The following is a 26,383-nucleotide window of genomic DNA, read 5'->3' on the forward strand; positions in this document are numbered from 1 at the left end:
AATTGCTTGGTGTGTGGATAATTATGGCACTGAACTTGCATTACATTTTAACCTACATGAGACCCTGCTGACTTCACAATGTTAGTTACTTCCTTTTCTTGTAATGCATGTTATGCTGCTTTAGTCTAGCATTGTGGCCAAAAAGAAGGCCATGGATCTGTTCCACTGTGTCCAGTCCTGTTTTACTGTGCAGCTGCTTGCTAATTACTCTGTTTTACAGTACAGCTATTTGATGGCCACTAACTAGTTTGTATTCCTGGAAAAATCCAGGAGATGCACTGTAGGAGGAAATGCTCTCAAAGCATAACTTCAGTTTGTTAGAATTGGCTGCTTGCATTTTCTTCCTTTTTGTCACCAGTTACATTTTTGCTGTGAGTTGTGCATTCCCCTTGGGTTTTATCACTGGGAATAATGCCTGACATTTTGCTGGGGAGCACAGGGTGGTGAGGAGGTTTAGAAACTTCCCTGTTTTCAATTGTGGCAGTTTCTGGTTTAATCTAGATAAAATAAGAACCCTAATGAGGTGTATCCTATGATTAATTTGTAGCATTTTGCCTCCTGTTAATTATGACCTGCTGCCTGGGCAATAGGTAAGAGAGGGCGAAGTCTCACATAGAATCAAACATTTGAAAGAATCAAAAATGTATAAACTAATTTCCACAAACCTATCTCAAAGAAAGAGGCATCTCCCAAAAGCCCTTTACACAATGGGAAAGCTCCCATTTTCTGCAACATCCTCATGTCTGTGTGTTGCTTGAGATTTTCATGATGCTGTCAGCTGCTGCAGACATATGGCTCCAATTGATTTGTCCTGACAATAACAGTTACCAGCACTCATTTCTCCACACCAAGAATGAGGCACATCTGTTATAAATTTGTTGACTGTCAAGGACCAGTAAAGACCTATGTGAAGAACATCCTTTTTTTTGTACTTCTCCCACCCTCCCCACCCAATCTGAAGGGTGGTTGTGGCCTGCTGTCCAAGGCTGGCTATTTAAAGGTCATTTCCATGGAATGGTGTATATCATGAGCATTGATTTTTATCAAGAATATATTGATGTGAATAAATAATTTCTAAGCGCACTTTCTCACTTTATTCTGGGAATTCTTAGTTATTCAGAAAGGGTTTTGGAATCTGGTTTGGCTTTTACTCACACGGTGATTTTGCCCCTTAGTCCCATTTCAGGATATTGTGATTATTGTAGTGTGTACTTTTGTCTTTGAATGCCTAAAAATGTTTGGTTCATTTTGAGTCTGGGCTAGAAGGTTCCTACAAACTATAGTAGGACCTAATAGAAGTGGAAAAAAAAAAAAAGCATAATCTTTTGCAATATGGAAAATATACATAGAAATGCTTCTCCAGGATAATGTTACTCCTCTGCCACCCAAATCCCTTTGTTTTGTGTACATCTGCTATGGGTCTCTTCTGTGGCTGAATGCCTGGGTGCACCTTCTGACTAGTGCAGCCTGTGAAATTCTTTTATCACCTTGGGTTTAACTTTGAAGGACAAATTGGTGCAACTGCCTGGATGGAATATTCCACTGGCACTCAGATCTGAGCCTGCATTTTAATTCTGCTTTGACTGATGGCTATCAGATGATACCAGGTAATGATTTGTCTTCTCTGCACCTCTGTTTTTCCTGACAGTGCTGACTGTCTTTGCAGGATGCTGCGGTATCTCACGTTGTGCAGGACTCTGTAAGAGCAGTTTCTGAGAGCAGCTGTCAGAGCTCCATGATGGGGTGGGAGCCAGAGAAGGGGACTTTCCACTGTAGGCTGTAATGTGTTCCTGTTGCTCTCATTCCCCAGAATCAGAAAATACAAATTCTGACAGGTATGGGAGGTTTATCTCTGTTGGCACTGCAAGCAAGACATTCCTGCCTTCCAGGTGGAAGGGTGAGAAGGATGGACAGGCACTACAGATATTTCGCTTATTCTCTGACTGGCACAACTCATTTGAGGATGATTTCTGTTCCTTTGCTCTGCCCTTTACCTGCCCTAGGGGTGGCTGTGATAACACAGAGCAACAGCATCTCCTTGTTACCCTCCCCTTCAGCAGGAGGAATGTGCACCTTGGCTTAGGACCTTTACCCTTAGACTATGCAAAGATGCAAGTTTTGGCTTTACAGGCGTATATGAGGCTTAATGAAGTTTAGTTTTGACTTTTCTTTGCGTTTGCATAAAAATGATAAAGTTTCCTTTCCTGCTTCTCATTCAATAGCACAAGCTGGGATTCATAACACTGCAAGGGAAATATTAATTTAAAAGAAAAATCCTTTTCCTCCATTTTAAATTAAATTTAAAATGAAGAAAGACATCTCTGTTCCTCCCACGGTAATCTTTCTTTTATTTTTAATACAACGTATTATAACGTCATAAATAGAAATGTAATCTTATTAAAAGGTGTGCTGCAAGTGATACTTTATTAAAAACTTTTTTAAAATAATCATTTACCAAGTTGAAATATTAATGTAGCTGGCTGGAAATTGCAGATTTTTTACTAGGGCATAGTCATCTTTTAAAAAGCAAATTAAAGTAGATATATTTTCAAGAAGTGAAATTTCCGATAGTGACAGCTTTTTATTACTATATTCTGGCACCGCTATATAGTACTATTTCTTTTTTCTTAAAGCACTAATATTTATTCAAATGTAAAGTTTTAAAAAAATTAAAAATATTTTCCTGCCCCCTTTCCCCCCTGTATTCTGCATTGTCTGTACCTGGAGTATAAACAAAATTACCTTAAATCTCAATTTGAGTGTCACTTGGCTTTTGTACAGCACAAATAAACTTACATCAACCCAGGGTCCTTGCCTGTGAATGACATAAAGAGTGTGTAACACCTTCTCACTTACCTAATTCTAAGGGGCAGAAATGCAGAGTCTGCTGAATATCTCAGGTGCTTCGGACCTCAGTGGCAATTAAGAACTTGCAGCTCTTTCAAGGATTTCTTCTTTCCTGACTTGATCTATTCCTTACTGTGACCTGAGAAGCACCTTTTTCCTTTCCTTACTTATACTGAAAATAATGAATAGTTATTGATCACATGTTGCTTAATGGGCTCTAATAAATTTACGCTTAAAATAAGATTCTCCAGTGGAGAGTTTCCAGCTAAATCAGGGCCTGGTTCCTTTGCATTAACACCACTCTACTGCAACAGTGGCTAAAAATTGCAAAAGCAGCCTCCTGCTCCGTGGCTTTTTTTGTTATTGTAGTGTTTAGACTTACAGAGTGGGTTCCTGGTAAGAAAATGGTCAGTGCCATTGCAAGTCATGCCTGGTCCCTGGCCCCATAGACACCAGTCCATGTGGTGTTTCTGTGGCTGCTTGGTTTGCCCTGTGTTTGGGTGCTCCCATCCCTGCCCTGTGTTTGGGTGCTCTCATCCCTGCCCTATCCCCAGGGTGCCCTGGCAGAGCTGCTCTGCAGTCCTGGTTCCTGTCACTGCCCTCTGCTCCAGCTTCCTGGAGCCAGGGAAGGCTGCTGTGTTCCTGTCCCAAAACATTTTATTTTTCTGAGCAGTGCTGTGGTCCTGCTGACCTGTCAGAGAGCAGCTAAAAATTGCAAAAGCAGCCTCCTGCTCCTTGGCTTTTTTTGTTATTGTAGTGTGAGCCAGGGCAGGCTGCTGTGTTCCTGTCCCAAAACACTTTCTTTCTGTGACCAGTGCAGTGGTCCTGCCACCTGAATGTGGTCTGCCAGCCAGGCCAGACTGTCCCTGAGAATTGTGTGTTCTTTCTGTGTAGCATCCCTCAGAAATGGTCCTGCTGCTCCATTCCCCCACCACACAGCTCCCAGGATTCTGTCCACAGCAGAGTCTTTGCTGGTCTTGTATCTATCAGAAAGCTGATGGGATGTTTTGTTTCCAAGACTGTTTCTTTGAGTCTGGGACTGGTTTTCTCTACTGCACCAATCTCCCTCACCATCCCTGTGCCTCAGTCTTGTCCCTGGTCCTTTCTCCCCGAGGCTGGCTCTGCTCTGGCCCCTTGCTGCTGTTCAGTTTGGAAGCCTCAGCCTCTCTGCCTCTTTTCTGTGTATGCTGTGGGGTTTTTGTTGTTGTTGTTTGGGTTTTGAGTTTTTTAAAATTTTTTTATTTTTATTTTATTTGATGATTGATTGTTTTGGGCTTCCAAAATCCTGGCAAATTCTAGTAGCCATCTTAATAGGATAATGACTTGAGCCATCTCAGTTGGAAGCTAAGCTTCTTGCAGTTTCTTGGTATTTCAGCAGATCTGCTTAAAGTACCTTCTTATCTCATGTTTGTATCTTTTATTTCCCATCAGGGCAGTGCAGTAAACAGAGGGATACAGTCCATGTGAGCAAAGATGATCTTTGTATATGCTGTGTTAAGATGGATCATATCAGTTGCCAAGTGTGCTTTGCATCACTCTTTATATTCCTGCACCTTTAAATTTAACCACATACAGTAGATGATGTTTTCTAATAGTTGTTACCTTTTTTTATAGCTATTTCAAGTCCTGTGTTCAAATCGGATTTGGTTGTCACTTGGCAAGTAGCTTGGGTGTGTGGATGCCTCTTTGTAATGCATCAGTTTGTTCATCAGAGAAAATTACAATGTCAGGAGTCCTCTTCCTCCCCCTCCCTGAAATTTTGATGCATGTTTTGCAGAAGTCATGAAAGGATTTAAATCCAAAGCTGAAAAGCCTGACTGGAACTGATTGCTTTGAGCTTCTTGTTTACAAAATATGAATTGGGGGTTAAGAAAAGAAAGACAACAAGAGGTTTTCTTATGAATAGACTTACTTCTGATTTCTCTAGCAAAGACTGTGGTGTGTATGGTGAATGTAAAAAAGAATAGCAATAAAAGTATGTTTAATGGTGAACAGCTTTTTTTTGAGGAAAACTCATTTTTGTTAGTCTGTGCAGTATTGATAGAAGTCCTTTGTAATTGTAAGATGCAGCTTTGCTGATCCCTGTCATGGATAGAAGGAGGAATGTTGTCACAGAGCAAACACTGATAAGTTGTCAATATTTAATGCATTTGTTATTTTAAAAGTAATTTCCTTATTTTAATGTATTTTTAAATTGCTTAGAGTAAGAGAGGATATCTGTTTTGATACGAATATCTCCTTTTTGTTGACAAACTAGAACACAATATCGCCATGAAGAAATCTTTTAAGTATTGCATAAAAGGGTGAATCTGTTTTTTAACATCGACACAGGCTATCTGGGAGATGGAATATTCTTACAGTTCACAGTGAAAGCATAAAAGAAGCATAAAATACAGAAATAACAACTGTGGAACACATGTGCACTCTTTGGAATTAACTCACCCGGGGGCAGTTATTTTCTAGAGTAATTAAACTTTCTGTGGGTATTGAGGACCATTCTGGGGCTTTCTGAGTCAAGTGGGGACTAAGTATAAAGCTGTATTGTAATTAAATAGCCAAGCAATCTGCCTGGGAAGCGAGGACCTGCAGCAGTCAACACCCTTGTTTCCTGCAGGTGGGCTGAAGTCTTCAGGAGGATTCTCATGATCCTTACGAAAACAATTACATTTGTCAGGCTGCAGGCTGTACACCACATTTCTCTGGCCTTTCAAGGCACAGTGCTTTTGTTGTGTTTCTCAGTAATTGAAGTGCTTGTAATAAGTGTAGGATTAGTAGCACTGGGGATGGGAGTGTTGCAGAGTGGTTGGGAAGGGAGCAGCGTTCTGTGCCTGAGCCTTCCTGGGATGAGATGCTCTGGGAAGGCAGAGCTTGGCCACGGAGAGTGCAGCTCCTGGCTGGTTTCACCCATGCCAGAGTGAAGGTGCTTCCTGCTGGGCTTTGAGGCTTTTCAGGAATGCTGTGTGCCCCTCTCTGCTGATCCTTGTGCTCTGCTCTCAGCCACAGCTGATCTGCAGTGACACTCAAGCAAAGCCTGTGTTGTTTCCAGCACTTGAGTGTGCTGAGCTCCTCCTCTCAAACCTGCCCCTTGCTTACTTAAATCCTGGTGTTCATCTGGGCTCCCCTGGGCCTGGCAGAAGGTGAAAGCATCCCTTTGTTCCTTACGGAGCTCTTCACCTCCTCCTCTTTCACTCTTGTGCTGTGAGAGCACTTCTTACCTGAAGATCACCATTTTTGAGTGCTCTAAAATGTAGCTCTTTATGAGGCTTGTTATGAAAATTGATGTGTGAAACAAGGAGGTGGAGGGTGGAGTGAGGCACTGGAGACTGGAGAGGGTGACAAGGAGAACACCAGGACACAGCCAGGCAGGGCTGAGCAGCCTGGGCTGAGGCTGCCCCAGCCAGCACAGAATAGGAGGGTACAAGGTTGGTGTTAAAGGTGCTTTGATTCATTTAATGTGTCATGTGTCATCCCCTGTCGTCCCTCCCTCCCCTGCCCCAGGTCTCAGATTTTTTGCTAAAAATTAATTTTACTTTTTTTTTTGAGTAATAGGCCTCAAACAGCATGTGGCACTGCAGTGACAGGCTTGCCAAAAACTGTCTAAAACTGAGTTATTGCTTCCAGTATCTCTGTGCATGTGGCCCAGGATAGCAATTGTCTTTTTCTGCAGTGGTATTGCAGCATGAACTTTCATCTAATTCATTATCCACCCTAATACTCAAGTCTTTCTGCATTACTGCTTTCTAAACAGCACTCTCTCACTTCATTCCTGCACTGATTATTATTTCTCCCCCACTGCATAGCCTTACATTTATCTTCAGTGGAATGTCTCACTTACATCAGCCCATTTCACTGAGCTTGCCAGGCAGCTGAATATTTTTGAGACATTCTTGCTCGTTTCTCCTCCTCTTGGTTTAGCATCATTTACATTTATGGGCTGTGGGGTTGGCTTTGTCCTGCAGATGGTTGAGTTGGTTGGACAGGAAGGAGCAGTGACCCTGTGCCCTTTCAGCACACTCCTGTATCATTACAAAGTGTGCACCAGTACTGGTAATTTTGGTCTATTTACTTCATCTGAGCTCTCTTACTGCTTCCTTTTGTCTGTTTGGTTTTGGTTTTGTGGAGTTGGTTTTTTTTTGTGTGTGTGTGTTGCTTTGTTTGTTTTTGCTTGGTTTGGGTTTTTTGTTCTTGTTCTTGCTGCCAAAGGCGTTAATGCTCTTGCTCCTAGTAGCATGAGGTTCTATCTCTAGATCTTTATTGAATTCTCTGGAGACAAAAATGACCAATGAACCAAGTATTAATTTGGGATTCTAAACAGCACCAGACCGTCCTGCTGGGAAATTTCCAGAAAAAAGTCTTGCCTGGGTGAAAACACTAATGGGAAACTGAAAAGCCAAGATGGAAGTTTGATTCAGTTCACAGATCAGCTCTTTAGTATTTAGTGTCTTCTCCCTTTGAACAGTACAACTTATTTGGAAGGAGAGAGTTCTCAGAGTGGTGGGGCATGTATCCCAGACTAACAACTTGTTCAGTCAGTACCAAAAAACCCCCTCTATTTATGTCAGTTTCCACTTTAGATTTATATTTTGGGAAATAACTGTGGATGAAACCCTTTGCTACAAAATCTGTATGTCATGCAAGCTGTCAGCATAAAAAAGAAGATGAAAAACCCTGTTTTGTGGATCATAAGCCAAATTAAATGCATTTTTACACAAATAAAAATGAATGTTTGCCTACTTGGTTCTACTCAACTTTTAAGTTGGATCCCAAAATAATTTTTGTGGATCTGGCTGGAATTGCTGTCACATGCTGGAGGCACTAAATCTGGCTACCTGGGCACTACTGATCTGTTTCAGCACAGAATGGCACAAATCTCAAGTTATTTCTGCTCAGTCCAGGGGACCATGCACATTTATGCTCTTCCATCTTTCCTCCAGGAGATTGTGCAGCTGTAGGTGGTGAGACCTGACTGCAAACTGAGAGGAAGACATCTCACAGTGGGACTAGAACATTTCTCCTTTCTTTTCTTAAATAGTTCTTTATTGAGCTTTCCACCTTCAGCATTAATTTGAGAGCTGGAACCAAATAACCAGGAAGAGATTGATGTGGCCTCACTTTATTTCCCACAGTCGATAAATTGTTAAATGGGCCAAAGGACACAGGTTAAAAAAATAATTTTGTATAAAGAAGGAGGGATTTTTATTAGATGACAAGCCCCTTTCTGTGAAAATTTGATAGTGGGGCATGTTTGATCTCATGTCGTGCAGTGGAGCAGCGCTGTTGGCTTCATAAAGAGCCTCAGTGGGATTGAAATCACACTGTGCCCTGCATTTTCTGCTGGATGAATGCTGGGTGTGCTGCTCCTTCAGAGTGGAGGAGGCTGAATTAGGGGTGAATTTGGGGGATGCCTTGGAGTGAGGACTCTGTGAGCCCTGGGAGCAGGGAGTGCAGAGGGGAAGCTCTCGTCCAACAACACTTGTCCTCTGGGGGTTCTGCATAAGTTTAGCAAAAACCTTGGTTTGTAGGTAGATTTTTGTCTCTACTGGTGGAATCCAAAGGGGCTTTTAATGGGATGATGGGATGAGAAATGAAATTATAGGTTGTCAACAAGGAGGCAGGAATATGTCTGGAAGGATGGCAGTGGGTGGACAGAAGTCATGCACAAAACAGGTCTGTGTCCCATGGTCCTTGCATGGTTCTTTGGATGAATCTAATAGTTTTTTTATCAAGATATTTCATGTACTTGGGGGAATCCATTTTGAAAATGTAATAAGGCTGTACTACCACAAATGCTGGCAGTCAATGGAAGCAAATTATTTCTAGAGCAGAGAGGTGGAACTGCTGATTTTGCATAAGTTTGTGTGTTTTTGTGAGTACTGCTGGATTTAGTGAAATGATAATGGTATGATTCTGCATTAAGCAAGGCACTGGAAGTACAAAATACTCCATTAAGGTCATGTTTGTTTGCTATTCAGAGGGTGCTCTTTCAACACCGTGCGTGCTGCAGCACCTGATTATGTGAGAATAAGAGTGAGATGGGTGGCTCCAGCCACAGCATTTTCTGTTGCAAAACCCTTAAAGTTTGGGCACTTGCAATAAGGCAAGAAATTAAATAAAGCTCCCTTTTGCAACTGTTAATCCATTGTACAAACTCCATTATACGTGTGTGGTTTATACATTTCCCATATAAATCGTGCCATGAATGAAGAGACCAAAGCAGCCCCTTCTCAGAGTGCCTGGCTCATGGATTGAAATCTCTTCTGCACAAATATATTGAGCTGCCACTGGATTCCAGCTTGTTCCAAGCTTGGCTTCAAGCTTGTCTTTGTGGAAACAGTGCAGAGGTGCTGGAGCTGACTTTATCCCCCTATCTGGGTTTATTGCCTCAGCTCACTCTGCCCAAGCTACCCGAGGTACTGGAGAATTGAGTTTGTTTGTTTTCTCCCAAGTACCTGCTGTGATTCTGTCAGTACTGGCTGAGAGAGCATCAGCTTCCCTGGAGGTCAGCCTTGCTATGAACCTCTGAAGTTTTATTTCTGTGTTTGCATCACTCATTACTACAAATAAAATTCAGAGGTGACAGGACCCTTGTGAAGTGCAGTGGGGGGAGAAGATGAACAAGGATGAGGATTCCTCCTTTTAAGAAATGCAGATAATGATAGTTAACAGGAGTCTGAGGGACTGTGAAGGATGCACAGACCAAGAGTTTTCAAGGTTACAGAGTTTTCAGGTGCTCCCAATTATTTTTCTGTCTGACTACCAAAATCAGAAGTGTCTAAAAGGACTCCAGTTTTTAGAATATAATGTGCTTTAGTCTTTTTTAAGGTATCTCAGCTTAGATGCCTAGAGTACCAGTCTGTTTGAAAACTTTGTCTTAAAGGTAAATGGAGTGTATTTCTGTATTCTCTGAGAAGTGTCATAGAACAGTTTGGTGGAATAATGGTTTTACAAACAGCTGGTTTTGTTGTGTCTGCAGTTCCCATAGTTAGGGGATGAGTGTTCCTGGGCTGCTCAGACTTCATTTCTTCAGCTGTTGCAGTGTGACATGAACAGCAGGACCCTTCTTCCTGAGGGAGTGCTGCAGTTGTCCGGGATATTTTTTGTGCACTTTCTCCAGGGGGAAAAATACCAGACTGGTTTGTTTGGTTCTTTTCTCGTTACATGTAGCTCACACATGGGTAGATGGGAGCTCATGTTCCACAGACTGAGAACCCTTGGTCTCAGGGTGTTCTGCAAGTTCTCTGGCAGAAGCTTTGCTGCAGGGCACCATCCTCTTGGCAGGGCCAAGGTTTATGTTGTGTGGCTTTATCTTGAGGTGGAAGCTGATGGCACTGTTTGTTATCTGGCTGACTGCTTATTCTGAGCACAAGTGCTGCAGGTGATGCTGGTTGACATCAGTGGTCCAAATTCACCAGCTATGTCACATCTTGCACAGCTGATGCCAGCTAAGTGTAAGCCATGAAAATGCAAAACCAAGCCCTTTCTAATCATCCAGCAGCATCTGTCTCTTCCTGGCCTCCCAAGCTTCTTTTTCTGTGTCCCCTTAATGGAGCATCATTAATGCAACTTGAAGTTGCCTCGCTGTCTTGCTAATGAGCTTTGCTCATCTCGATTATAAAGCCAGGCAGGCTGAGAGCAGGAGCTGTGGCTGAAGAGACTGGTTTGCTTCTCCTTGGGAGGACGCCTGCTCTGGGAGAGAGTCTGATGGCACTGAGCACCACAGTGCAGTGTGTGCCCAGGGTCTGCTTTGGCATCAGAGACTTTCTTGTGGCCCTTAAACTCCAGCCCTTGTAATAGAAGGAGCAGTCTCTGCTGCAAATCTCTTTTCTGTTGCTTGTCCACACCAGCTCTGCTGCTCAGGGACTTGCATTATGTTGATGTGTTGGAGTATTACAAAATTGCACTGCATTTAACTCCTGGCATTGAACACAACAGGTTAGCAAGGGGCACACCTAGTGACTGCTGTGTTCATGTTTGGGATAAGGGCTTTTAATTCTGCCCGTTAATTTAATCCCCATAGTTTGACAGTGTGTTCCTTGGACTATTTTTCATCTTCAAATTGCATTCTGCTGGTTAGCTTCTGTAGAGGCCTGCTGTGCTCTGCATTTATGTTCTTGTTCTTAGGATTTGTGCTGTTACCACATCATCTATCAGGCACGTGAGCTGCAGGGAATGAATGGTGTGAGAAGCCTCCGTGTCAGTTTTACGAATGGACCTGTGGATTCCTCTCATACAGGAATTAAGAGGCTGTCTGGGTGACTGTCACCTGGGAAAGGGACATATGTCTCTTGGCAGATGTAGCATCTGGGTACCTGTTATTTCACTTAAGTTGCGAGAAACTCAAGTTGCTAGAAACTCGTGATTTTTAACTCCCAGCTCTTGGCAGATGTAGCATCTGGGTACCTGTTATTTCACTTAAGTTGTGAGAAACTCGTCATTTTTAACTCCCATATTTCATTAATGGAAAGCTGTGAAAATTGGCTGTGTGTTCATAGGAGAACAGATTCTGGCTTTTATCTGATAATGGGAAGAAATCTCTGCAGCATTATCAAGGGATGAAGTCTCATTCAGAATATAATTTGTTGATGCTGTCTGACCAATATATGTTGGTGTAACTTCCATCCCTCTTTGGCAAGATATAAAATAATCTGTAAAATATGGAGATCCATGTCTGAAAAGTCTGTTTAAAAGTAATGCACTATCAAAATGGATTGGCTGTGCCTGAAATATTTCTAGATTTATTTGCTGTCAAAGGGTGGTAAAATATTTAAGGCAAATAGCCTAGTTGTGTTTAGGAATTTGACCATGTAAGAGCCTAGGGAGATGAATTTAAGTATTATTTATACTAATTGTGCAAAATATTTTAATTGCCCAATATTATAAATTTATTATCTATCACTTTCCTCCCTCTTCTTTTCTTCTTTCCTTCTGGCTCATTTGGCAACATTTATTCTAAGAAATTGCCCAGAAGCCTGAACTCATTTCAGCAGCGTGTGTGTTACAGTGCATAGCATTGCAGTATCTCCAGCATACCTGCTTCTCTTTAGCACAGTCCAATTAAAACACAGTGAAGGCACCTAGATAAAGGTGCTGCTTTTTTCTGGTGAGGCTTGCAGATGGGTGTCTTGGATCACTCATTTCTTTATCTCCATTTAAGAGATGGTATAAAAGCCCTTCAAGTAATGTCTCTGTGCTTTCATGCCTTTTTAAAATGCAGTGCTGTGCAGTCTTCAAGAGAAGAATGGTTTTCTTAGTTTGGAAAAGTTGCTTTTCTGCAGGCATTGATTTGATACAGAACTAATTGCTAGAATACCTTATGATTTAGTGCTTTTTTCATTAGACGTTAACAAGATCTTTTCTTAAACTTCCCTGCTTGAAGTGTTCTCACAGTGTGACACTAGTCCAGACTCCAATAGACAAGGCTCTGTCTCCAAAGGCTGGCTTGAGCGCCGTGTTGAACTACTCAGTTAAGAAGTTCATACACATTAGGGACTAGGAATAAAACTATGATTCAACTGCTACTGCCACTAGTCCAGACTCCAATAGACAAGGCTCTGTCTCCAAAGGCTGGCTTCAGCGCTTCAGTTAAGAAGTTCATACACGTTAGGGACTAGGAATAAAACTATGATTCAGCTGCTACTGTAGTCCACGGTGGCAAGTCCAAATGATTATGAGGTGGGCAATGTGTGTACCTTTGAATCTGTCCCATTTTAGTCCGAAAACAGATTTGTGTGCAGCCCTTGTCTTCAAAGAAAGCTTAGAAGAATGTGAGTGTGGCACACAATCTAGTTAATCTACCATTATAACTAATGATTTCACCATTCAGACATAATGTATCGATCTTAAAGGATTTTTCTTTCATAGCTGATGGCTTGATACCTTTTAAACACTAACGCCGAGGGTATAATCTCTCTGAATAGTGTAATAGCTTTATATTTAAGGTAGATTGGGGATAAAATTTTGTGTTTTCATGTGAGCTATGAATACCAGTAAGGTACTCAGGCAGGAATTACCTTATCGTACCTTTGAGGGCACTTATCAAATAATTTTTATTGGAAAGTTAATATGTTGAGTCAGAGAATGGAGACTGCTCAGGATGCTGAGTGCTCAGCACTGCGTTGCTTTTGCCGTCTGCAGATCTGCGGCCCGGGCTGATTCATTTAGCACATCATCGAAAATCATGTAGCGTTCAGCGCTGCTCAAAATGATATGAAATTGTGTGTAAGGGATTTCTCCACGTTGGCTTTGAAGGATCCTCTCCTCCTGGCAGGAGCAGGGCTCCACAGGCTGTGGGTGTTGTGCTCGGCACACACCGGCGCTGCACCCGCAGCCAGGGGAGCTGCTCAGGGTTTAATTTCACGCTTGTGTATCTGAGTGTGCAATCACTCCCTTTCTCTTTTAATCGTGGATCTGCAAGTCTCAGCCCATACATTATGGTGTTCATTTCCCCTCTGCAATCAGCACTGGCTTGATGGATCAAAGGAAACTTGCAAGGCAAGGGTTTCTGCTGTGCCTTCTCTTCATCTCTCCCTCCTGCTCTCTGTCCCTCTATTCCACCCCTCTAATTTAGCTGCTCCATGTTGAGCCTTCCTGGAGCATGTTCCTGCCCCTCCTATTGTCCCAATTTCCACGTCCCCAACTTCTGCAGGGCTCCCAGAAGAGAGCAGCCTCTCCTGTTTGCTCCCTATCAGACCAGCCTGTCTAATTGCTGGCTTTTCTCCAGCATCCAGCTCTGCAGGAGTGGAGCAGGAAACCACTTGGCTGCTCCTTTTTCTGGAGCTGTTAACTGTCTCCCAGCTGAAAAAAGACCTTTGGAATCCTGTAGTGATTGGTGCTAATATAACCTAAATATTTTCTCAAAACCTTAAACTTTCATTGGTGTCAGGTTGTTTTGGTCAGAAGTTACATTCCCACCTTCCCGCCCCAAATCGCGAAAAAGTAGTGATTTTATCCAAAACATAAGATTGCTTTGCTGTATGAAGCACTTAATTTTTTGAAAGAGCTTGATTTGAATGCTTTGGCTCTTCCAGACTTTTATCTGAAAAGCCACTGTATGCTCTGCTCTGTACCTTGGACCTCTTGAGGATGAGAGAGTCACTGACCCCAATTAACACCGAAGAACAGAAGCACCATGAGATTGAGTCTGCTTTTCTGAGATGACTTTACCACTGTGAGATAAGGCCAGCAATGTCTGTTTGTTCACTAGCACAACAATACTTGTGCATCTCTGGCCTTGTGAAGAAATGCCTGGTTGTACTGTGAAGAGGCTGAGGGAGGGAAGGGGATGTTGTGGCATGATTTTTGTAAGAGCCAGAGCATTACCTTTCCAGTTCACAGCATGGCCAGAGATCCTGAGCTAGCATCCTTTTCCCAGAGTTTCTGCAGCTACCCAGTAAATGTATATCTTCTCTAAATTGCTGATGACTACTGAATTACTGCATGTTTATAGATTATTATTGACATTAATGTTGGGCTATCTAGCAGTGGTGCAGGGTTTTATTTAGAACAGGATGTTTCTTCCTCAGTTTGTTTCTTTTTCAGTCCTACAGAAGCTATTTAGCAACCAGCAAGTCTCTTCCCCTAGTTCTCTGCAAAGTACTTGAGCTTCCTCCTGCTCTGTAACATCTTTTATGGTGGAAATAAATTTCTGTACAGCATGTCTCTTCATCTTTTATAAATACAGATAGATGCACGAATCTATTAAGTATCTATGCAGAAAACTAAAACTGCATATTTTCGTAAGAATATCAGGTTTATAATTGCATGAATAAGATGCTGACTGAAGCAAATGTTCAATTTCACATTAAAGTTAGGCATTCATAAAGGCTTGGATTTGCATAATTTAATTTTCTGCACAGAAGACACTGAAAATCAGTGGCATGATTCATGGCCATACCATGGTTACTGTGAGGCTTTTTGATGGCTCCAGCTACAAGTACAGAGGTGTTTACAACCTGAGATGTTTTGCACTGACTCACCCCCTGTACCTTCAACAAATATAGATTATTTAGTCTCAGTGCCTCTCTCTGGATGTAAAGGGGCTCACTGAGCAGGAGCACCTTGTTCTTTGGAGGAGGCAGTGTCTAATCTTCCTCCTGTCTGAAAGGTTCAGACTTTTTCAACAAGAAAAATCCCACAATTACTTGTCTTCTCTGTAGAGGATACTCAGGAAAAAGCTGCTGTCTTTCATTTTGTAACAAGGAGAGGCTTCAGGTGTATTTGTCAGCACATGTGATATTTATTCACTAATAAGTTGGCCATTTTTTTCTGATAGCCTTCCCAGCCATCTGCTTGGCTATTTCTTTGTTCTCTTTCTTGGGCTTTTCATGGTCTCTTATCTTTGTTCAGTTTTGCCTTTTTTGCCAAGAATGTTTGGGTCTCCACACCCCACACCCATTCTTTCCTGCTGAAATGAGTGCCTGTTAACTCCCAACCACGTAGACATATAAAAGTAAATAAAGAGGAAAGAAAAAAGTCTGAAGTAACATGTTTAATTTAGTATTTTTAGAGAGGAAAACAAAGTATGTGAGGTCGTGTTGCCTACAAATTCTGGTAGCATGATGTGTTCCAGTGTTTCTAGTTCACAGCCTAGGGTGAATTTAACATTTAGAAAGTTGCCAAGGAATCTGGAAAACTCATTCAAATGGTACAATTAGTACCTTTGCTTGCACAAGAGATGATTTGGCAGGGGCAAACCTGTGCTGCCTTTCCTGAAATTGCACGACTTTTCCTACCACTTCAGGGTTCCAAAACGTGCAGAAATCCACATTGCAGAGGGAAGGTTGTACCCAGAGCTGTGCATGACCTCGGGCACAGCAGGATCCCTGCTGCTGTGGTGCAAGAGCCTCCCAGAAGCTTTTTCAAAGGGAAAGAAAGGCAAATTCTGAGTTACTGGTGCATGATGTTCAATAAAGTCCTGTTCCAGGCTTCTCTCCAGCCCAGCTGTAATTGGCTTGGGAATAGAAGGGAATGCAACACTTGGTGACTGCATATGGGTAGCAGTGCGTCATGGGGTTTTCTGAAGCTTTAATTTGAATTATTCAGCTAGTTTCTTACTGATCAAATAAGCGGTTTGGGAGAAGTTGGGCTTAAATTTCCATAAAGCCATTTGGTGCATACTTGTTCCTCATTCCGTGTCTATGGATCTAAGGTGGTTTTTGTTTGTGTGCATTTATTATGGCGCTCTGAGAATTGTAGTTGAATTTATTACAGAGTTTCTACTGACATTTGTGAATTTACACACCTCCACTTTGGTTCAATCAGATGCATAGAAACAATAAGCCAAATCTGCACATAAAAAGCCCAAATACCCCACATCATCATGGAAGCAATTCATTCCTTTACAAAAGAAAAAATAGAAATTATTTGAGGCATAAAAGAAAAGGTCCTGGGATGGAATGTAGGTGGATAGGGGTAGGATGTGGGGTTTTTTCCTGGTTTACTTGAATTTAACACCTTGTGGCATGTGGAGTTTTACAAAGATTTCTCCATTCCTGTTCTCTGCCTTTCATGCTGTAAGTCACTGGTATGGCACACTGGGTGTTTTGACAGACATAGTTTGGTAGTCATTGGTAAAGTAAACTTATCTGGGTCTAAACAGAGAAAGTGTGGTCATAAGTCAAGGCTCATGCTGTTTGTTTGTGTACATCAGAATTTCCTTATGGAAATTGCTGGAGTTACATGGGCATCCAGACCAGAATAATGGCATCAGTGAGTCCTGGCTTCCCCTTTGGATGGTGGGAGGCTTCAGCCTGTTAAATTCTTTTAAGCAATCCCCAGTTTGTACTTTCTGCTCAGCAAAGACTGAAGCTTCACTCTGCAAACTCCAGGGAGCCAAAACCACTTTCCTAACGATTCCTGCTTCTTTTCTTGCCAGCTCTGACTGAAGGTTATGTGGGCTCTCTGCATGAGAACAGGCATGGGAGTTCTGTGCAGATCCGCAGGAGAAAGGCTTCAGGGGATCCTTACTGGGCATACTCGGGTGAGTGACTTGTCTTCTTCAGAGCACTAAAACAAAAACATGAAATGTCTCCAGAATCAAATTGTTTACTTGCATTTATTACTACTGTGCTCAGTTTAAATTGGTTTTACAGTGTATTTTCATCTTCTGCCTTCCTTGCAAATTCCCCCCGTACACATGCCTGCCTTTCTTGCATTTCTGCCATTTACCTGCAGCATTTGCCTCACTATTCTCCTCCTTATTTCAGTCTTGTTTTTATTTTTTGAAATACCCTTGGTCAGGCATGTTCCCAACATTTTCTTTGCTCTTCTGGTCTAATCAGTACATTCCCAAGCTCACCATTTTGTGCCTTCTAGGAAGACTCTAAGCATCCATATATATATATATCCAGAGTAAAAAAAAACAACACAATTTTTACAATTATTTGTTTCTGTGCATGTATTTTTGTGGTAGTGTATAATGACAACAATGAGACTTGTCAGTGCATTGAGCCAAGATGTGTGGTGCTCAAAAGATAGGATACTGGAAGGGTATTTCATTGTTTGTCCCACTGCTTTCATAAAGTCTTATGGAAGAGCTCATGTACCTGCACAATTTTGAAATACCACAAATAAAAATACACTTCAGAATGATGTCTTTGATTTGCTGGTTGCTGTGTTCTAGAAATGGTGTTAATAGCTATGTTGGCTCTGTGGAAGATATCCAATATCTAGAAAGATTTTATGAAGATTTCAAGCATTATCTTGAACTTGTGTGTGCTTTTCTGGAAGATCTGAGATACGTTTCAGACATTTGTTGCTTGTCCAAGAGGGTTGTTGTGCAGGGCTAGTTTTAGTTGAAGGAAAAATATTGCTTTCTAAGAGGTCTGATTGGTGATATAAATATGCAACTGTTACTTTTTGACTGCCAACACCCCTCTTTTATCCAGACCATTTATTTCATTGGGAATGAATGATTATAGGTAAGTGTAGAGGTTTTTTCCATCAATATACACAAGTTATCTCCATTAGATCTCAAAATACAATCTATCTCATTTGCAAATGGGGTCAGGCAAGTAAAATAAATCTAAACATTTCAGTAATGTAGGACAAATGACTACTTTTGATTTTCAGCCAGTTCAGCCTCTCTTATCTGATGCCATTTCGTTCATATTTGCTCATTGAGGGGATTGGAGGTAGTGAAAATGCTGAGCTCCTATGTTTAGGTTGAAAGTGGGAATAAATGGTGGGTGGCAGAGCCCAGATACCAGACAGATGTTTGTTTCTAGCTGAGCACAGTGAGGAGGATGATCATGTTTTCTGTTTCTTCCTCTTTGCTTCCTCATTCCCCAGAATATTTCCCAGGAACCCTGAGCAGGGCTTGGCTAAGCACTTCATGTACTAACGTTTGTCCTGTGGCAGGGTTTTGGACATGCCTAGGAAGTTTACATCAAATGAGCCCACAGAGAGGGGAAACTTCACTCTGCAGTAAGCAATTAGCCTGTGCCAGTGGTTTCCAAGCTCTGTTACAGACATTATCTGGTAGGCTGCTTCCCTTCCCTATCCTCAGATGGTCAGGCCAGCTCCCCTCCAGTTATTTGTACCACAGCTGCTGGCCCAGCCCCAGCAATTATGGGAGGGAAGGAGGCTCTGCTGGGCTGAGGGCTGGTGAGTCTGGGGCTTCTTCTGAGGAGAGAAGGGAGTAAACAAGACCAAGATAGCCCCTGACAGCCCTGCCAGTGGGCAGCTTCTGCTGAGCCCCAGCACAGACCATGTGTGTTAGGCTGAGCTCTGGCTTCATATTGATTTCACTTGAGTATAACTGATTTACAGCAGCATAGGTTTGTCTCTTTTTATGGCTGTGCCTGCCTGCTTGCAGAGATTTTGTGTTTTTGGGTTTAAGATTTCTGTAATAAATCCTGAGTTTGGGGGTGGAGAGGTCCAAGAGCAGGCAGCCAGTTGTGGTTTTCCTGCTTGGGGGTAGGAAAAGGGCACAGCCATGTTGCAAAGAGCCCTCAAATATCCATCTTCCACAGGATATATCTGTCCTACACTGTGCTTTTAGATTATTTCCTCAGTAGCCTGTAGGAAGCCCTTCAGCTGCTTGGAGCTCTTGTGGAGGGTGAATGGTCTATAAACTCTGGAGATCAGGAGTTTTCCTGGTTTTATGAGTGATCTATAGCATTACCCTGTGCTGCCTGGTCATATTGATCCTCTCAGGCACAAGAGTTTAGAGAGGAGAAACTTCAGGCATTGATCAGGTGTTGAAAAGCCCTTGGACCTGTAACATTTGTATGAGGTACCCACATCCCTAAAGGTGCCTGTGGATGTGAGCTCCAATGCCTTGTGCAGAGCTGCACCACACTTCTCCTTTCACTGCTTGGAAAGGATTTTAAGCCTTGTAAAATAAGCCTGTCGTCTACAGACACAATTCTGACTATACCATTTATTCTAGTTCAGAAATAAAACTTGCAAAAGTAAAGACTAGATAATTAAATGAAGAAGGCCCATTTTGAATGGGTTCTGTCAAAAAGACAGCAGGAAACACAATCAGCCCTTTACAAGAAACTTCATTAAGTCTCTGCTTGCAGCTCTTTAAACCAAATTCAGAAGTGAGCAAATGCTGAAAACAGAAGACTAGCTTGTCTTTAAATAGGAACAGCAAAACTGAGCAGAGACTGACATCTCCTAGATGTTCTTTTTAGGATTTTTAAGAAGCTCAAATTACATTTCTAGGGGGATTTCTCTGTGCATGTGTATTCCTGTATGTTTTGGCAAAGTATTTATTGTGTTATTTATAGTATGGTTTTGTCAGTATTGACATGATTGTGTCTTAGAGTTTGCCAAAGACTTCCTAAACTGGGACTGGTCACATTACTTGTAGTGCAGCAGAAATGTGGAATAAGCACAGCACAGTCACAAGAGGCAGGTGTGGATCCTGAATGTGTTTCACTGCAGTCTTTGCTTTTCCAACTCATCTTTCTGTTAGGCTGACCACTGAATGGACAGGTTTGAAGTTATTTTTAGCACACCTTTATAATTGCCACAGAATTCAGTATGTTTCTAGTACCCATCATAGTGACAGATAGTAGCAGTTCAGGTGCTTTATCATCAGTGTGGACATATTTTTGTCAATATGTAAACGGGTTTTTAAACAAAAAACCAAAACAATACTTGAAACAAATGCCTACAGAAATATGCAACTGAAACATCTGCTAGATGCAGGGCTGTCTGACCCTCCCTTGTGTAATGTATGCTTCTTCACAGAGCATAACATTCCAGACCTTTAAAGATGCCTCTCAGTGTCAAGTGTTGCATCTGTCAGTGCTCAGAACACTTTGCTGGTAATCTAAGCAGACCCTGGTTTGCCTTGCAGTAGCCCAAAACATGAGTAGCTTCAGGGTCAGGGCCTTAGGAGGAGATTACAGTGTAAGATGCTGATGCCGATTGTTGTACCTCGAGTGATGGCAGCTCTGGAGGACTTGCATCTACTCATACCTGGTCTTTTGAAAAGCTGCTGTGCAAAATTAACGTGGCAATCAGTGCACGAGATTGTGGAAAACCAGAAGTAGGAAGGGGCTTACCCAATCTTTTCAAGTCTTCAGGTGAAAGATGTGATGTCTAATTATTCCTGGTGTTAATTTTTGTGATTAGTGATATGGAATGGGTCTGCCCTGTTCTGGGGCAGGATGTGGTAGACGATGGTGCTTTTGTCACTGGAGTTCCCCAGCTGAGCTGGGGTGCTGGCACTGGCAGGGCTGGTGTGCCCTCCTCCCTTGATGACTGTTCTGCTGATCAGCTTCAGTGTTGTGAGCTGACTCACTCAAGAAATACTCTTCTGAGTAATCAAAACCATTTGGGCTTCTCAGAGAACAAAAAAACAGGGGTTTGCTGAGGATGTAGATGTGTTCTTTTTAGATGTTTAACTGTGGCTTTGTAAAAATAATCCTGTGTAAACAACTCATACAGTTTTTTTTTCCCCCTTTAATCTTATGGTGCATTCAAGGCATCTCTTTCCTCTTTGTACCTTTACTCTCTCCTATTCTATGTGAAATTATTTGCACCACTTATGATGCTTCTGTTATTTGTGCATGTCCTTACTGATGTTTTTTCTGTCTAAAACGTTGAATCCTTTCTCTCTAAGATTCTGTGCAGCTGCCATGAACATTAGGTGAAGTTAATAGAAGAAAAATAGGCTTTACAAGAGAAGAGATGACCCTGAGAGTGGGGAAAGGTGTCCATTAAGAACAGGAACTTTGGCCATGCTGTCAAGCTAGTGGACACTATCAGCATGTGAATGCTTTGTCCTACAACACTTAGGCACTTACTGCTGTCCTTTAAGATGCTATTATTTAAAATATAACCGGTGGTGAATGTAAGAATTGAGTGTTCTTCTCAAAAGCAATTGCTGGCATTAAAACAGGAATGATGGGTAATGGTTATTTCCTGAAAGAACAGCAAATGGTGTTAACTGTGATGGAATGTAACTTGGCCATATCCTTTGTAAATGTGTGAATTTCTCTCTTTGCTTAGATTGTTCTCATTAAATAAGCTGCTAATGTGAATTGGACAGGAAATAATCAGCACATAGTAAGGAAAGCATCAAGACTTATTGAACTGAGAGGTAACTAATGGGCTATTTGCTGTGGTCAGTATTTCACTCCTTCAGTCCCTCAGAATAATAAATCTCGGTATTGACCAAAACTCTGGCACATCATGTGTTCAGTTATCATTCCTCTGTAAAACTACTCATCTCCCTTAAGTCCAGGATAGTCAAAATCAGGAGCTTCTGGCTCTCTTGCTTTCTCACTCTTTTGAGCTGACTTTCTAAAGAGGAGCTAAGCTGAGAGAAGTAGTAAAAACATTCCCATTAATATCTGATCTGATCAGTAAACTGAGCTTTGAATATTTTTATCTGCATTCATCAGAGATGAATAGTAGTCTTCAGTGAACCCTGCTGGAGCCAGCTGCAAGGCATTCGTTTCCATATGCATCTTGTTAGTGGAACAGTTGTTCCAGAAATCAATGCTACACTCTTTCATAAGGGGAACACAGGAAACCATAGCTGGAGAGTTTGCTGCTACTGTCTGAGCATGAACCCTCATTTTGAATGTGCACAGCTAAAGCAACTGCTGTGTATTTTCCCAAATAAACAGGAATTACCATCTGTATATTTTGATTGTTCGTATTCTGACGTTTCTGGTTCATGAGGCTTCATGTCCACGACGCTGTACAGATGTGCACGAGGCACATCTGTGTCTGCAGAATCTGCATCTGAATGTGCACATACCCAGAGGATGTCAAGGAGAGTTCCTTTTATCTTTCCTTAGCTACCCCTCCCCTGTGAAGGAACCAGTACAAAATATTATCTTTTGTTTCTGTTCTGAGAATGAAGAAATGAGTTGTCACAATCCTTTCCCAGAGAACAGGATGCATCTTCCTAACCACAGCTTGAATAAGGAATTAACAATCATGCTTGTGTTGAGTATTTACCATTAGCAGTTCCCTGAGGAGAGCCAGCCTTGCCAGGAGCAGCCCAAGTAGTCTGTATCATTTTTGCTAAGCCATACTGCTGGGGAACACAGCCCTGATTGAGAGTCTTGTCATTTACTTTGTTTGTCTATTGGCAAGTTTCTAAATAATCTGCTAAGGAAACCTCAGATAGTAATTTAGTTTCTACTTAGACACAGACACGATTTCATTATTGAATACCATTAATACTGTTTACTCTCTCTCTTGCCACCTTTTCTTGTGCCATGCTAACAGTTTATTCCAAGTATTGTCATAGTCAATCCTGGTATATCCAGTCTATATTGAAATGCTTGGCTGGTTTTTTTAAAAGTTGGATGCAGATATGGTGAAATTCCCTTTTTTCCTTCTTTTGGCAAGGTTCTCACTAGAATTTGATGGTTTTCATGCTTAAGAGCATTAAAGCAAATCTCTGATTTTGGAGTGTTGTGAATTTTTTCTTTACTGTTTCTCACCAGATAGGCCATTGGCAGATGAACAGCTTTGAGAGGCTGAAATAGGAGATGTGCAAGGAACCAGTCCCCTCAGCTTTCACTCTTTCATGGATTATTTTCCCTAGCACAGCACAGAACTATAAAATATCAGCAACAGATGCTAGATGAAATCTTCAGAGCTTCAGATGCAGTTGTTCCAGCAGTGCATCACAAGGATTTTCACTTTGCACTGCTGCAATCCCAACTGTGGTGATCTCTCACATGAGGGAGCACAAAGAGCTGCTTTAGCTGGGGAGGGGAGACCTCTCATTTCTTTAAATGTACTGTGCTTTTTGTTGCATTTTCTTTCAATGTGAACACTGGGACATTTGTGGAAAACCTCTGGAATTACAACAACCAGTGCACTGTTTCAAAGGGCTGAGAATGTGCTAAAGTGCAGCAAAAAAGTTGTCAGTTTAGTTGATCTCTAGGCACTGAAATAAGCAACAGGACAAAATATTTGAAGTTCTTCAGACATAAGAACACGTGAAATGCATATATTTTAAGCATGCAAAAGAAAGATGGATTATTTGGGTAGCAGCTGTGATACAAGCTCAGCAAATGGACTGGAGAATACTCAGAAAATTTGAGTCTGCTGTTTTTGAGGTTCTTGAATGATTGCAGTGATATATTGAAGTTCCAATCTTGATTTCATATGTAACTGACCACATATAGGAGAAAAACAGTGAAGAAAAAAGTATGTGAACAGCAAGGATACTTCAGTGGGAAACAAAGCAAGCACGGAAGCTCTGAATAGCCTTGTAGCGTGTGGTTAAAAAAAAAAAAAGTAGCTTGGCACAAACATTATTGCAATAGTCCAAGCATGAAATAATCAAGGAATGAATGAGAATTCTAGTTGCAGGATTATAAGCAGAGTCTTTGTATGAAATGGCTGCGCCAGGCCAGTACTGCAGTCGATGCAGTAGATGTAGAATTATTTCCATTATTTTTGTGATGTCATATGGTTTCTTTGTATCTTTCCAGTCACTGCTCAGAATCTAATATTTTTTTCAGTATCTCTGCCCCAGGAATTGCCCCATCTCTCCCCTCTCCCAAAAAGTGTCTCCATCTTGCAGAAGGTGGTATTGCAGATTTAGGGTTTTTAATCATTATGGTCCTTGACGAGCAAGGAGCAGATCTGCCATGCTGGGCTCCCTTGCCAGGGGGAGGAGTGAGTGGGACAGGGCTGCCATGGCATACAGGTGCCATGTGTTCATTCTGTGTCCAAGGGTCTCCTGCAGAAAGGAAGAGTCCCATGCAGATCCTTTGGGACTGCAGAGCGAGTGCTCAGCAGCTGCAGGAGTTGTGATTCTCTCAGGGGCTCTGAGGTGGAGGTGTTTGCAGTGGGCCTGAGGGACAGGGCGGTGTGAGTAGCTCCTGCATGCACCCCATGCCATGCACAGCAGAGTGGGAAATGCAGTGCCAGTCCCTGGGCTGTGCTGTGTCTCTGAGGCCACACATCCCACCTTATCAGATGCTGATTGAAGACACCTTGGTTGCCTGGGAGATTGCCTCCTCTGGGGGACACTGAGTTGGTAGCACAGCTGTTGTGAAGCTCCTGAGCTAACAGAAGGTCTTCTGGAGGTGATCAGGCTATGGAGCTTAATTCTTCCTTCATCAGCAAACTAGATTTCTCCCTGTGCTGGTGCTCTGTTGAAGCTCTTAATCTGTTTGATGCTTTCAGTTTTATCCAGTGGGTTTGAGGAAGATCACATTCTTTCCCAATTCAATACACAGAAGATTTGGCTTTAAGTTACAAAGTTGTTTTTTTTTTTTTTTTAAGAGTTGGATGGGCACACTTTTAACTTGTCAAATTAAATAAATATGAAATCCTGCAATGGAGTGCAGAGCTGTGCATATAAATTACATCCTTAAGCAGCACTTGAGTGATTTTCTGGAAATGTTTTCAACCCTCCTCTGAACTTCTGAGGGTCATCTCTTTAGCCTTTCTATCTGAAGCAGGCTATTGGTACTGGAATGATTTATTGAAGAGGTATGTTGCTCTGCAGTGTAAAAATAATGTCAAGCCTCACTGAGAACCTGAGTATCAAACTTATGTTTTTGTAAAGCAGGGAAAGCAAGTGGGTTTAATTCAACTCAACCCTGAATGAATGTTTCCTAAGCGTGTGTGCCCACCCATTCCCGTCTCTTTACACTGCCCAGTTGTGAGATGAGTGGGACTGTGGGTTGATAATATTTTCAGGATAATTAGTGAGATGAGTGGTTTCATTTGTGAAGAATTAGGAACCCTCTGTCCCTGTTGCAGAGATACAAAGATTGGCACTTGACCTGCCATAGTAAGGGCTGGTGGGTATTGCTTACTCATGGAGCCCTTGTGGTTGAACTCTCAGTAGGGTGAGATGCTTTTGAAACACATAACTCCTTGAAAAATATCTAAGACTTGCCCAGCAATAACTCTTCCAGCAGAGGAGTCTTTGCTGCCATGAGCATTAGACCTTCCATCCTCCTCTACCTCCACCCTGCCTGTTCTCTTCCAAACAGTACTTGCCAAGTTAAACCTAAGCCAGTCTGTTCTGGCCATGGCTGCAGTAATCCCTGTCCCCTGCATCCCTGTGTGAATGCAGCCTCACTCCATGCACGTTTCTGCATGCTGCTGCAGGGTCACAGCCTTGCAGGCACACACAGAGCTGCACATCCCTCCCTAGCACAGCTGCTGGGAGGGGAGCTCGTGCTGTGGGGACCAGGAGGGCACAGGGAGGCTGGGTGCCACGTCCCATCACCCCAGTGTGCCTCAGCTGAGGTCTCTGATGCTGCCCTATGCTGCTTTTTTTTAGCTTGATGTAAATTAAAGCATTCAGGTCAACATCTAAGGTGTGCTGCTGGAAGGAAGTAGAGGAGAAGCTGTTCCACGTGGGGCTCTTGATTTCTGACTCTCTTGCGAGGTTTTCTGAGCTGTCTTGGTGTATAAATTTCCTCAGAAATGAACAAAAGAGGAACAGTCCCTGCAGCTGAATGCCTGAAGGTGATGAGTGTTGGCATGTGACTACAGTTCCTGTTGCTTTCCTTATGTGGAACAGTGAAACAAATGTTTCCTGTGTGTCCCAGCTCCCCATAATACACTCACAGCTAGAACTGAGGTGACAAAAGTCCCTTAAATGTTGATCATTTGCTTTTGCTCTGTGCTGGGTTGGACCTCCCAGGGCCCCTCTGCTGTATTTCACATCATCTGGTCCTTGAGCACTGGTGTCCATCCCTTGTGTCAAGCTCCTGGACAAACAAACCACTAAATGGATGGGCTCAGAATGAAGAAGTGAAAGTGACGTGATTTGCTTTGTGTTTGTGTGAACGTATTTCCCAAGTACAGAAATAAGATTTACCCGGAGGTAGCACAGCAGTGAAGTCATGGAGAGTTGAGATCACTTCATGTTCAGTTTTACATGCTGTCTTTTGCTCCTGAGGTGTGGTGGTGTGGCTCAGGCTGCTGAGCTCAGGCTGCTGCTGGAGCCTTCTGTGGCCCCTTGGGGTATGAAAAGCCATTTTACATTCCAGATACTAGTCTGCTCCTACCCAGAGGTGACGTGAACTTTTCAGACAGATTCCAACTTGGAAGCTTCTGTGGCACTTCAGATCGTGTTTTT

General features: G+C 42.3%; 1 protein-coding gene across 1 annotated transcript in view; it reads left to right on the forward strand.

Annotated features, from left to right (window-relative positions):
* The window catches only part of PTPRG (protein tyrosine phosphatase receptor type G), a 392,251-nt gene that overhangs the window by 69,542 nt on the left and 296,326 nt on the right, over positions 1-26,383 (forward strand). The window contains exon 2 of the mRNA XM_039734146.1: positions 16,721-16,825. Coding sequence (XP_039590080.1) covers positions 16,721-16,825 — 105 coding nt within the window. The remainder of the gene's footprint in view (positions 1-16,720; positions 16,826-26,383) is intronic.

This window comes from Passer montanus, unplaced genomic scaffold (genome assembly GCF_014805655.1).
Source record: "Passer montanus isolate IOZ18808 unplaced genomic scaffold, ASM1480565v1 scaffold9, whole genome shotgun sequence".
Classification (NCBI taxonomy): Eukaryota; Metazoa; Chordata; class Aves; order Passeriformes; family Passeridae; genus Passer; species Passer montanus.